Here is a 13,522-nt window from a genome sequence, read left to right as displayed (position 1 = left end):
GAATATGAAAAAGAATATATATATGTATAACTGAGTCACTTTGCTGCACATCAGAAACTAACACATTGTAAATCAACTACACTTCAATAAAAAAAAAAATTTTTTTTTAAATTAGAGCACCAAACAAGCAACTAGTGAGAGGATGGGGTAGGGCCGCAGTTAACATCAACTCACACGTGCACAGAAATGTTGTCAGGGATTCCATCGTGGTTGAAGTCCGTGAGGTCATTAATTGAGCTCACAGCGATGACTACTTGTCCAATGGTGTAGACAATGGACAGCGACACAATTGTCCTGTGTAAAAAGAGGTCAAGAGAATCCAAGTTAATTGTACAAAAGCCATACACTTCCTACGCCAGTGCAAAAAGGCCTCTGCTTCCAACTTTCAAAAGCCCAGTCACGATTCTCCTTGTTTCTCAAACTGGGACGATAACCTGATAAACCTTTGCAAGGCTGCCTGCTGAAGAATTCGGTCCTCAGCATGTAAGCACTGAGCAAAGTTTCGGCTGCGGGAACCTGGGGAGGCAGAAGATCTGTTCTTTCTTTCAACTATTTGAAAGACTCAGTGTCTATTGTTACCTAACTGCTGAAATGAGGACCTGTATCTTTAAACAGTCAGAGAGATTTATCTTGCACCTGGTAACAATATTTGGGCAGGAGTGGTCCATTGGTTACTTTTGAATTATACTGAGTAATTTTGAGACAGTGAATATTCCTGCCTCTGCCCATGTCATGCATTTGACCTGGAAGAGCCTTTACTTCCTTCTGTGTTAAGTCCAAGGAAATGCCCCAATGACCCGCCCCCTGCCCCCGCATCGAGCCCACTCCTGGAGCTCTTCCTGCAGGACTGGTTGAGCACCCCGTGCTTGTGGTCCAGCAGTTTGAGCCTTTCAGCAGCTGCGTTGTTTTTTTTTTTTTTTTTTTTTTTTTTTTTAAGAATTCAGTCTTTTTTTTTTTTTTTTTAAAGGATTTTCTTATTTATTTATTTATTTATTTATTTATTTTTGGCTGTGTTGGGTCCTCGGTTCGTGCGAGGGCCTTCTCCAGTTGCGGCAAGCGGGGGCCACTCTTCATCGCGGTGCGGGGACCGCTCTTCATCGCGGTGCGCGGGCCTCTCTCTATCGCGGCCCCTCCCGTCGCGGGGCACAGGCTCCAGACGCGCAGGCTCAGCAATTGTGGCTCACGGGCCCAGCTGCTCCGCGGCACGCGGGATCCTCCCAGACCAGGGCTCGAACCCGTGTCCCCTGCATTAGCAGGCAGACTCTCAACCACTGCGCCACCAGGGAAGCCCAGCTGCGTTGTTTTGAGGGAGTTTTTTTGTTCTCCCAGCCCTTAATTTCTCACGCATCATTAACAACAGATGCTATCCCTACTACTATTTCAAGATGCGACAAAGATGTTATAAGTGTTTAGAGGAGGAAAAAAATATTCCTACCGATGCTACTTGCAATCACCCTGCCAAATGCCAGGCACTGTGCTGAACTCTGGCAATACGAGGATGAGCGGAAACAGGGCCTGGGACTCTCTCCTGAGAGTTTTACGTTCCCTGATTCTTCGTTCCCCTAGCCCACCCTCCCAAACCCCAAAGCTTATCATTACTTGTTGGCTTGCTCGTTAACAAGAAAGCTGCCGCGACTCACTTGAACTTCCCCAGCCAGGAGTCGGCAATGAGAGCTCCGAGAACGGGCGTCATGTAGCAAAGAGCCACAAACGTGTGATAGATGGCGGTGCCCAGATTGTCGTTCCAGCCGAGGAAACGTTGAAAGTACAGAATCAGGATCGCTTTTTGCCGAGGGTGGTGGAGGAGGAGAGGGCAACAAAGTTAGCAGTGGCTACGGTGACTCAGGCTCTTCACTGACGGGGGGGCGGGGAGAGTGTTGAAGAGTTACCTCTCATTCCATAGTAGGAAAATCTTTCACAGAACTCATTGATCACGATGAAGAAGATGCTCAAGGGATAACCAAAGCAATTCTGGCAAAGAGAAACAGTCTGCGTTTGAAACAAACTCCTTGCTGGTCCATGTTCGCCAACGAGGGCTAACGGCACGGAAAGTAGCGGATGCGTGTTTGGTAACTTATCAGAGGCACTCCAGAGGTGGAATCAAGAATTAAAAAGTTTTAGTGAGGTGGATGGAGTTAGAGTCTGTCATACAGAGTGAAGTAAGTCAGAAAGAGAAAAACAAATACAGTATGCTAACACATATATATGGAATCTAAGAGAAAAAAAAAAAAGGTCATGAAGAACCTAGTAGCAAGATGGGAATAAAGACACAGACCTACTAGAGAATGGACTTGAGGATATGGGGAGGGGGAAGGGTAAGCTGTGACAAAGTGAGAGAGTGGCATGGACATATATACACTACCAAACGTAAAATAGATAGCTAGTGGGAAGCAACCGCATAGCACAGGGAGATCAGCTCAGTGCTTTGTGACCACCTAGAGGGGTGGGATAGGGAGGGTGGGAGGGAGGGAGATGCAAGAGGGAAGAGATATGGGAACATATGTATATGTATAACTGATTCACTTTGTTATAAAGCAGAAACTAACACACCATTGTAAAGCAATTATACTCCAATAAAGATGTTAAAAAAAAGAAAATAAACACAAATAAAATGATAAACACACACACACACACAAAAAAAGTTTTATTCCCTTACACTCTACATAGAGGCAACAATGAAATGAAGATTTTCTTGTTTTATAGTTTTACTGTTAGTCTGAGAAAAGCTAGACAGGCAGACCTCAGAGATATTGTGAGTTTGGTTCCAGACCATCGCAATAAAGCAATAATTGCAATAAAACAAGTCATACAAAGTTTTGGGTTTCCCAGTGCATATGAAAGTTATGTTTACACTATACTGTGGTCTGTTAAGTGTGCAATAGCATTATGTCTAAAAAAATAAGGTACATACCTTAATTTAAGAATGCTTTGTTGCTGAAAAATGCTAACCATCATCTGACAACACAGGGTTGCCACAAACCTTCAATCTGTACAGAAACACAGTCTCTGGGAAGCACAATAAAACGAGGTATGCCTGTACACAGCATTTCCTAAAGAGAAGAAATGTCACACAGGAACTCAGGATGGTCCCCTCATTGGTGTGAAATGCATGAGGTGCATTTGTTAAGCGAATAAAGCACAGCTGTGAACATTTACGGGCAAAACAGGTTGTAAAGTTTACATCATGAAGCTACGTGGAGAAGTAGAAAGGATACTCACCTGCTGTACGGACATTCCTGAAAGAAAACAAAATGCCACCGTTAAAGTCGGGTACTTAAAATGCTTTTGGCTGAGTTAAGCTCAGACAGACCCTCCGTGTCGGTCAGGCCGTCGGGTGTGTTGTCCAGACCCTCCGGCCCTGTCCACCATCCCAGTCCCAGGCTTGGGCCGCTTCTCCGAGTCGGGTTGGGCTGGTGACTGCATTTTCTTTCAATCACCTGCTTGGGCAACTCTCGTGTGTGGACAGGATGGAGAGCCAGAGGCTCAGAGAATATGCCGAAACCGTTTCCTCCTTAAAAGACTTAAAAAGGCTGCCCAACGCCCACGGGATAGAATCCAAACTTCACCGTCCCACAAGGTCAGAGGGTTTGGATGGGGGTTAAATAGAAAACGCTTAAGAGTGCCTGCTACACAGTGAGGTCCGACATCCGTCCTGTTCCCCGGGCCGCCCTTCCTCCCGCCCGGCCCCGGCACACAAGGCTCCTGGGACACGCCACGCGCACCCGCCTAAAGTCCTCAACAAGACAGCGACCGCTTTGCCAGGAAGCTCCTTTTAACGTGCCCTTCGCGAAGCCGCCTCTGACCTCCCCTCGTTACCAGAGGGCGATAACGAGCAGTTTCTGTGGCCGCCTCTCCTCTGCTGGAAGAACCACGTGGTCTCCATCCCCACGTCCCCAGAGTCTTTGCGTCAGAAAAGTGAATTAGGAGAACAGGAAGAAAATGGGTGAGAATCCAAGTGAGTTGGTACAAACCGGGTGCCCCTGACCGCCTCCTAAATCCTAGCTGTACCCTTCATTCCCTCTGTTGCAGCCCCTGCTTTTCTGTCTCTGCTGAATTTTGGCCGGAGCTGACTGCAGTGCCACCTGCGCTGCTCCCGATACCAACACCCTGACCCGTATTTATCAGGGTCTGTCACAGGCTGTTCCACGCGCCCACCCCTCTCCTGCCGCTCCTCCTCCAGCCCCGCTGACCACAGCTTAGAGCCCCCCGCGGAGTTACGGATCCCACGGCAACGGTTCTGGACTGGGGGCTGCCTCAGAACCAGCCCCAGGGCTTAGGCGGAGCAGCCTTGTGGCCCCCACGCCCAGAGCTGCGGTCCCTGTAGGCCTGGCGGGGTCCCTCGAGCTTGCTTTTCTAACAAGTTCCAAGGGGATGTCAGTGCTGCTGGCCCAGGGACCACACTCGGAGAATCACACGCAGGCTGCGAGGTCGAGTTGCCTGACCGATCTACGTAAGTAAGTTTTATCCCTGCCCTGTCCCCGAGCACCAGAGAGACCCTCCTGTGCCCTATGTCCCGGGGTCGGGGGCGGGGGGGTGGGGAGGGAACCAGATACAGAAGCCGACAGCACGCTGGCGTCTCCACTACGGCCCCCAGCGCCAGCTCTTACACCTTCCTCGTTCTGGGCCTTTCCTCTCGGACCTGCCACCTTGTGTTTTCATCATGTGCAAGTCCAGGGCCCCATCCCACAAGAAACAACACTGCAGCTCTGCCTGAGGAACTCCCTTCTGGGCCTGGACCGCGTGGTCCTCCAGGCCCCCCTTCATCCTGTGGGCCGGGGTCTTCCTTCCTGAAGCCGCTCACGCTGGGCTGTGGGTATCCGCACTTCCCCAGCTCAGCACGGCCTCACGCCCCACACCAGACAGTCTCCCACTCTTGCCCACTTAAGAGCAGTGATGCTATTTTAGTCCTTGTCCTAAGGTGGGAAATATTAAAATTCTGGAAGGAGGTTCTTCACCACTAATAGACTGGTTTTCTCCCCAGTTAGACTTCCTTGTGGGAAGGGGCTGCTCTCAGGGGCAACATGTGAAGAATGTGGGCATGGGGTCAGATGGGTAATGGGATCTCAGTCCTGACCCCCCGTGACCCTGGGCAAGCCCACCTCCCCTGTGGACAGGCTGCCTATCAGATGAAGATAACGCCACCCACCTTCTAGGATGGCTGTAAGAGTTCCACGTGGAAAGCCCCAGACCAGGGCTCGATGGGTCCTTCATTGGGAGATGCTACCGTGTCAGAATCCTCAGCCCCTCACACGGTGCTTTCCAGAGTGCAAATTAAATGTTTGTTGAATGAATACATATTCCAAAGAACCACGGTCATCAAGTACCGTGTTCATATCCTGGCTCTGCCACTTAGCAGTTCCATCTGCCCCGCTAGCCTCCTTCTGTCGGTGAGGCTGACTTGGTGGGTCTCATCAGTGTCCCCATGTCTTCCCAATCCCCATAGAGTTTGGCCAGTGGGGAGCCGTGGCAGGAGGTCAGAGGGTCAGGGTGTTCCTCTCCCTCAGGCTTCGCCCAGGCCACCTCAGATGGCTGAACCCTCAAGTGTCAGCCACTGCGCCTCTGAGGTCAGCCCTCTCTCTCTCCACACGACTCTCCTTCCAGGTTTCCATCCCGGTTTTGTACCACTTCCTACAGGTGGTAACAGTAAGGCCGATACGCCGGGTACCTGCACCATCACTTACGGTGCCCTGCCCCCCACCCGTCTAAATGTCTTTCTGTGAATAAACGCCCCTATTTTGAGTATGCCATCGGTTTCCTGGTGGGACCATCGTGGACAAACAAGCCACGTTTCATCACCAGACTCTACATGTTGCCGTGTTTCATCACCAGAGTGGGGAGACGGCCACTCTGCTGTGAAATAAAAGGACCTGCCAGGAAGGCGCTTTTGCAAAGTTCTACAGGACGAGCCTGTTGTCAGTATTGGAAGCCTGTTTCTTTGCTCCGTCTTCCTGAGGATCTAGCAGGACCATATGACGCTCCGCCTACTTAGACTTCAGATAATGGAGCCTTACCGCTGTCTCCCAAAGACCAGACAAAGCAATGAGTATCGTCCACACAACGGCTCAGGTTGGTTCTTGCAATGGGCCTTCTAGAGAAAAGCAGGAGGAAGGTATGAAAATCCAGACTCAACAGAGACAGCCTGGAGCTTTGCTGCAATCATCTCTTTCACATGTTTCTCAGAATTTTGGTTTGCAGGGAAAGACTTCACCTGGCCAGGGTAGCACCTGTAATTTTTTGGCTAAATATTACTTAGCACCAATTATTTGCTAAATAATAATGGCAAAGGTTTTGTTTAGCTCAAACATGAATAGGGTTACAGCAAAGAGATCTTAAACCTTGTTACAACAACCGTCGCACCCAGAACTACATGATGGAAAATGAAATTCCTGAACTCACTCAAGTGAAAATCTGAGATTTAGTACCCACTCATGGCTCAGGAAGTTTTTTCTTTTCTGAAAGCTGTGTGTTCCAAAGAACCACTTTCATTGCCGTGGGGCAGAGGTTGCTAAGCTCTTCTTTTATTCAGAATTCAGAGCTACTTACTGGATGTAATACTGCAGTCAGCATTTCTTAATACACCCGTGTCCTCTCAGGATTGCTGTCTGAGGAAGCTAAGTGCGGAAGGGGGGGTTACGTTGAGCCTTAAGTCTGAACTCAAATTTCAACTGTCACAAGATTCTGTTTACTTTGGTAGAGTTGGGTCTATTGTTGATATCCTGATAGTAAATCTGATCGGAATACTTGAGTGGTCCGATGTTTCTAGCACCCTTCATGGGTCACTTGGTCTTAACTACTGATCAGAGTAAAACAGCTTAGCCAGTCCCGGCATATAGTAACCGTGGAATCAATGCTGGCTGTTACTGTTATTCTAAGCCTAGCAGTGCTTTTGTCTCTCTTTTGGCTAAAGAATTTAGTAAAATAAGTGTACATTATACACCTCTATGATTACTGACTTGTGAGGACAGCAGGAAAAACCAAGAAAGACACACTATTGCTCCCCACTAGTTGATGGAATCTCTCCATTAAGGTGACTATTTCCTACTATTTAATGAAGCACATTCCATGTTTTGAACCATTTAGGGATGGAAACCCTAACTTTAATGTTTTATTACCTACCTAGAAACTGATAACTCCCTCAGCAGCATGATGGGCGTAAAGAGTGCTTTTCTAGGATTTAGACTTGGGAAGGGAAGGAAGAGGCGTCTTTGCTGGATCTAACAGAGAAGCTCGCACCTGCATGCAGAGAGAAAAGTATTCCCTATCATCGCCGGGAGGGAAATTGAGGGAAAGATGTAAGTACTGCATGATGTGTTGGGGATGACATTTCTGAAGTTGCATGGTGTGGGTGGCAGAACAGTGGTACCCCAAAGATGTCCACGTCCCAATCCCCAGGGCTTGTGGATCTGTTACCCTCCACGGCAAAAGGGACTTTGTAGGTGTGATTCATTCAAAGACCTTGAGATGGGGCGTTTATCCTGGATTATCTGGGTGGCCTCAGCACAATCAAAAGTGTCATTAAAAGAGTCAAAGGAGGAGATATGAAGACAGAAGCAGAAGTTGGGGTGACAGCAATTGCTGGAAGGCCACCAGGAGCCAAGGAATGTGGTGACCTCTAGAAGCTGAAAGGACAAGGAAATGGATTCTGTCCCTTGAGCCTCCAGAAGGAATCAGCCCTGCCAACACCTTGATTTTGCCCCAGTGAAACCCATGTCAGACTTCTGACCTCTAGAGCTTTAAGATAATAATTTTGTGTTGTTTTAAGCCACTAAGTTTGTGGTGATTTGTTACAGCAGCCATGGGAGGCTAATACACATGGGTTTGCCTCAAGCTCTGTAGATGTAGGTTTCATCACTATTTACATAGATGTAAGACTCAAACCTCCTAGCAAGTTTTATTTGTCAGCAACATGTCCTTTTATCGTTTGTTTTCCTGAGCTACATTTTCTATCTGAGGGCTTAGGAGTCCATACTAGGCACCTGCCTTTTTGATGGATTTGGCAGAATCTGTACTTGCTCAGCTGCCTTCTGCAGGTTTCTGACTCTTCATGACCCATCTCTAAAGTGGGGATGCTGCCTTACAGAGTGGCTACCAGGAATGAGGGGGTCTGAAAATGGTTTCATAAACCAGGAGTAAAACGAGTTTCCTTGATTATGGCTCTTTTCGGCTGTGCATATGCCTCACAAAGTCGGTCACATGAGACCCCAGGGGACACAATGCTCCTGCTAGAATATACTTAGCCTCACTCTTAGCAGAAGTAGTTTCTGAGTTAAGGTGAGAACTCCTCTCACAATATTACCCCCGCAGTTAGTAGATGGAAGGACATGGGACTTTGGAATCAGCTTGGAGACATTCTTCCCAGCCATGAGGCTCTGGTCGAAACACTCAACCACTGGCCCTCCATTTCTTCACCTAGAAATGCTAACACCTTCTTTGCAGCTTGGTTAATAAGATCGAAGCTACATTAATAAGATGAAGTTTGTTATTTACTGCATCCCATGAAGACATCTGGGTAGTGGGGATGGATGTTTGGAATGGACTGACTTTAAAATAGGGACAAGAATTTGCCATGGGGAGCCCTGGCAGGGGTGAGAGGTGGCCCTTGAAGAAAGAGGCCGTCCCCTCCAGGGTTGCTCTCATTGACCAAAATCAGAAGGTCCTTATGATGTCACCTGGGGAAATTAGGTCATGGGATGAGGAAGTTGTGGACAGAGAAAAGTCAGACTTCCCAAACACAAGCCACAGTGGCAAGCACTGACTTTCAGTCAAGCTGTTTTCAAATCGGCAGCAGTATAGGGCGTGACTCTGTGAGTGGCTGCAGGGGTTAAAGGAACATTCAAAAATTTCTCCGGCACAGTGGTTCTCCACGTGTGGTCCCTGCACCAGCAGAAGCAGCTCCTGGGAACTCCATGGAAATGCAAACTCTCAGGTCCAGCCCAGACCCATGGAATCAAAACCTCAGAGGGTGGGGCCGGCTGTCTGTGCCGGGGACTCGGGACTCGCTGCCCCGGAGCAGAGCCAGGGAGCCACACAGGAGGGGCTGGGGTGCAGGGAGCGCTAAGCATCGCTCACGTCTGGGTGATCAGCTCCTACGATGTGATTCTGGCCTCGGCTCTTCACTCCCTCTTTCTGAGCTCTGCCCTCCGTTCACCAGCACGAGGGTGACAGACAAGACGCCTTGCCTCACCTTCCCGTCCCCTGCCCACCCCACTGACCTGAGCGTCCCGGGTGGAGGCTCTTAGGACTGCCCTCAAACCTCGCTGGTTCTGCTACCTGCAAGGCCAGGCCTCCCCTGGGGACCTGACTTCTGTCATCCTCCACCCCAGCAGTCCAGCCAGGCCTCCTACTTCTCCCTCCCTCCGGGCTCCTTCATGGCTCCTGGCAGCATTAGGGCAGTTAGCGCCTTCCCACACACACACACGCCCCCCTCGGTCTACCCACTCCTCTCTCCCAGCTTAGATCCCTTTAGCCTCTTTACTATCACGCCAGACACAGCCAGCTGTTCTGACTTCTGGAAAGTGTTTCAGAGCCTCACATATCATATGATCCCCCCCACCTTTTCTTCTTTTTTTTTTTTGAGAAAATAAAGCGTGTACCATTTCAAAAAGAGCCCAGCAGGACATGCACCGGGCGTAACTGCAGCTGAGCTGAGACTTGGTGGCGGGAGAGGCGGGGGGCCTGGTGTTGCACCCCTGCTTTGATTTTTTTTCCAGAATTGATCAGCTTTGATCAAGAAGTGAAAGGGGTTTTCTTTCCTTCAGTGGGCTTTTCCCACAGGAGTCAGGCTAGTTACAGAACAGGCTCTGCGCCTGTCACCCAAGGCCCTAGTTTCCAGAGTGGCTCTTCCTGAGGCTGTTTCTTGCCTGACTTGATGATTTTTTTCCTTCCTGGAATGTCTGGCCACATTTCCCACCTCAGGGTCCCTGCTCCTCCGCATGGCAGTTTTGTGTGCTTTAGAAAATTGTGATCTTTCCGGCAGGATCCTGCCCGGGAGGCAAGGCTTGCGAGTGGAGAGCGGCTTGGTGGCCTGGGCGTTGCCTTCTAGCCCCGGGCCCTCCTGCGGGGGCCCCCAGGCAGGGCGCAGCCTGCATACCGATGGGCACTGGCCCTGCCCACCCTTCACTTGTTTTTATAGAAATAGCCTCTTTTCCACAACTACCTCCTTCCCCACTAAGAGAGAATCTATTTTTCCTTTGATACATAGACAAATAGCTATATAAACACAGAACATACTGATGTATGGTTTTCCTAAAGCCATTTAATCAAGCTCCTGGCTGTCCTGCCGGCACTGCTGCTAAAAGCAAATGAGTTATCAGGCCTTTGAGAACTAGGAATTTCAACTAAACCCGAAGAACATGGAGCTGCTTTAGAAATATGGGGAAGCCAGTGCTAATGGGACAGTGTAGGTTTTATGACGCGACCCTGGCACAAGGCCATGGCAGGGGCTCAGCCTGGGGCGCTGGCGACCTTGTATCCACACAGCCCGAGGCGTGAGCCCAGATGCTGGGGCCTGGGGCTCTCTGTCCAGCCCCAGAGGAGACAGATGTGGGGTGTGAAACCGTCTGGCTGCAACCTGGCACTGGCTCCTCGGCCACGGGGTCCCTCACCACCATGCTGCCGTCATCGGCCCCTGTTGTTTCGGTGTTGCCCTTCTTGGCTAGTCTTCCCTCGCTGCCTGTGGGTGTAGTGAGCTGCCTTGTGGCATCTTGAGCCGCCCAGCAGCCGGGACTGGTCCTGTGTGTGTCCGATGGCCAGGCCTTCATCTTTCTTGAAACTACCTCCTTCTCTCAGCCAGGGGCCCCCTGGTCAGGGCCGAGGAAGGCAGCCCTGGGCCAGTGCCTTCGTTTCCTGGGGCTGCCACAACATTGTACCATGAACAGAGAGGCTTAAAACGATGGAAATGCAGCATCTCGCAGTTCTGGAGGCTGGAAGGCTGAGATCAGGTGTGGGCAGAGCTGTTCCTCCTAAGGCCGTGAGGGAGAATCTGTTCGCTGCCTATTGCCCAGCTTCCAGTGGGTTGGTGGCCATCTTTGATGTTTTTTGGCTTGTATTAGCATCACCCGATCTCTGCCTTCATCTTCACCTGGTCTTCTCCCCTTAGGTGCGTCTGGGTCCAAATCTCCCCTCTTACAAGGACACCAGTCACACTGGATTCGGGCCACCTCCTCCAGCATGACCTCATCTGAACTGATTCCATCTGTGATGACCCTATTTCTACATAAAGTCACAGTCTCAGGTACCGGGGGTTACGACTTCAGTATATGAATTCGGGGGTGACATAATTAAACCCGTAACAGTCAAGAGCATTTGTAGTACTCGACCTATTGTAGGTTACAGATATCCTCCTACCTTTTAAAAAGGTTTCTACACATGACTGTCTAAAATCACAGGCTTAAGAGGCCCGTAATGACCGCTTCTGATGGTTTTATAAATCACCTACAACTTTTAGCATCTTGTTTCCATAACCACAGATGTGAATCATTGATCGCCATTCCCGTTCTTCTTCAGAAAGAAATCACCTCTAGGGGCCCCGGGACCCAACCCCCTCGGTACATGCTCAGAAGTTGTTTATTCCTCTACTGCAGGGAAAGGGCAGCCAGGCCAGAGGGTGGGACAGAGTTAGTAAGCTGCTACGCAAAACAGAAAGATCCAGGGACAGGCCTAAGTTCTGCCTCAGGTGTAGGCAGATCAGTTACTCAGGGTTAAGGAAGGCAATCCTTGCTCTCCAGGGATTTCCTGTATCTACACCTGGACATTCTCGTTTTCTAGAAGAACACCGTGTATTCTGAACTTAGAATGAGGCTGACTCTAAATGCTATGACTGCTGAGAGTGAATAAACAAACATATTCTCAGGGTAACGAAAGACCTTTCCTCAGAGCTGCTCTAAAAGGAAATAGGAGAGAACATGAGGGGAAGCGGCTCTCAGCCTCCTGGACGTCACCTTCCCACCATGGCAAGTGACACGCTCCAAGCAGGCAAGAGAAACAAGCATATTAGCATCTGCCCTGATAATGTCGTGTGTTTCATAGGAGAAAACAATGCCAAAGACACACAAGTGTCACTAAATTGAAAAAAAAAACACCACCTAAAAACCAATCTTCTGGTCTTTGGGAGAGTTTGTTTGGAGGCAATTAAGTTAGAGATCCAAAATTTTAGACACAAAGTTTTTTTACTCTTAGATGTTAAATCGCCACTAGAAAAACAGCTTTCTGATCACGGTAAGTGTGAAGTTAGGCTGCAAAACTAGGTACAGAACGCAAATTTTTTCCTCCATTGATATTTAGGTTGTACATGCCTTATTCTTATCCTGAGAATACATGAGAATATCCATAAGAATATTTCTAGAAGTAGAACGCTGGTAAAATATTATGCGTATTTTAAATTCTGTCAGATATTACCTAACAACTCTCCACGGAAGTGTTAGGTGACTTATTTTTTCCAGTCTTATAATTTTAGAATGAACACGCACAGAAGAGACAGCTATTAAAAAAAATAAACACTATTCATAGTTAAAGACTGCCTGGAAACTTTATCCACAGATCCGTAACACAGTATCAACAGAGTCGGACCATTATTTTTAGAACTAATTGAGGTAAATTACCCATGTCTATGACATCACTGTGAACATTTCTGATTCACCTACTATTATACATGGGGGGGGGGGTGTTTACAGACCAATTCTATTATTAATAGATTGCTGTTCAGAACTGATTAGAGCTATGACTTGAAAGTCCATCTGTCTTGCTAGGGGGAAGACACTAGTTACTAAATGTAGCACCTAAGCTGAGGATGCAGGCCACAGTGGAACCATCTTTGCACAGTAAGAATATTCCCTAACTAAAGTTATGGACAAATAACACACATATTTCAGAGAGAATATTTTCTATTACCATGTGTACTGGGTTAAATAGTGTTCTCCCAAAACTACTGTCCTTTCCATAATCCTAGAAGGTGACCTTATCTGGAAATGGGCTTGCTGCAGATGAGAAGAGGGAAGATGAGGTCACCCTGGAGTAGGGTGGGTTCTGAATCCCATATGACCAGTGTCCTGATAAGACGACAGCCATACACAGAGGGAAGATGATGGCCATGTGATGATGAACGCAGAGACTGGAGTGATATGTCCACAAGCCAAGGCATGCTGGCAACACCAGAAGCTAAGAGAAAGGCATGGGACAGTCTCCCCTAGAGCCTTCGGAGAGAGCGTGGCGCTGCTGACACCTGGATTTTGGACTTCCAGCCTCCAGCAATGTGAGAGAATACATTTCTGTGGTTTTAAACAAACTGGTTTGTGATACTTTTGTTATAGCAGCCACAGGGAACGAATACATTATGGGAGCTTCTGTGTTTTGACTAAATAAGAAAAACTTTTGGTCCTCCGAGAACATTTCAGGTGTACCTCCTGATATGTCCTAATAGAGCTTACGATAAAACTCTGCAGATAGCAGAAGTTTTAAATGCTGACTTTGAGAACTCTGAATGGGTCTTCTTATGTGGCATACTTTGTGAGTTTTCTGGTCTTAT

General features: G+C 48.5%; 1 protein-coding gene across 1 annotated transcript in view; it reads right to left on the bottom strand.

The window, feature by feature from the left end:
• Positions 1-10,760, bottom strand: part of SLC15A1 (solute carrier family 15 member 1) — a 42,259-nt gene extending 31,499 nt beyond the window's left edge. Inside the window, exons 1-6 of the mRNA XM_007196924.2 lie at positions 10,465-10,760; positions 3,817-3,900; positions 3,220-3,236; positions 1,890-2,036; positions 1,641-1,782; positions 175-294 (exon numbers count right to left, since the gene is read on the bottom strand). Of these exons, the coding sequence (XP_007196986.2) occupies positions 175-294; positions 1,641-1,782; positions 1,890-2,036; positions 3,220-3,236; positions 3,817-3,900; positions 10,465-10,760 (806 nt within the window). The remainder of the gene's footprint in view (positions 1-174; positions 295-1,640; positions 1,783-1,889; positions 2,037-3,219; positions 3,237-3,816; positions 3,901-10,464) is intronic.
• Positions 10,761-13,522: the final 2,762 nt, after the last annotated feature.

This window comes from Balaenoptera acutorostrata, chromosome 18 (genome assembly GCF_949987535.1).
Source record: "Balaenoptera acutorostrata chromosome 18, mBalAcu1.1, whole genome shotgun sequence".
NCBI lineage: Eukaryota > Metazoa > Chordata > Mammalia > Artiodactyla > Balaenopteridae > Balaenoptera > Balaenoptera acutorostrata.
This window is presented reverse-complemented; position numbering and strand designations above follow the sequence as displayed.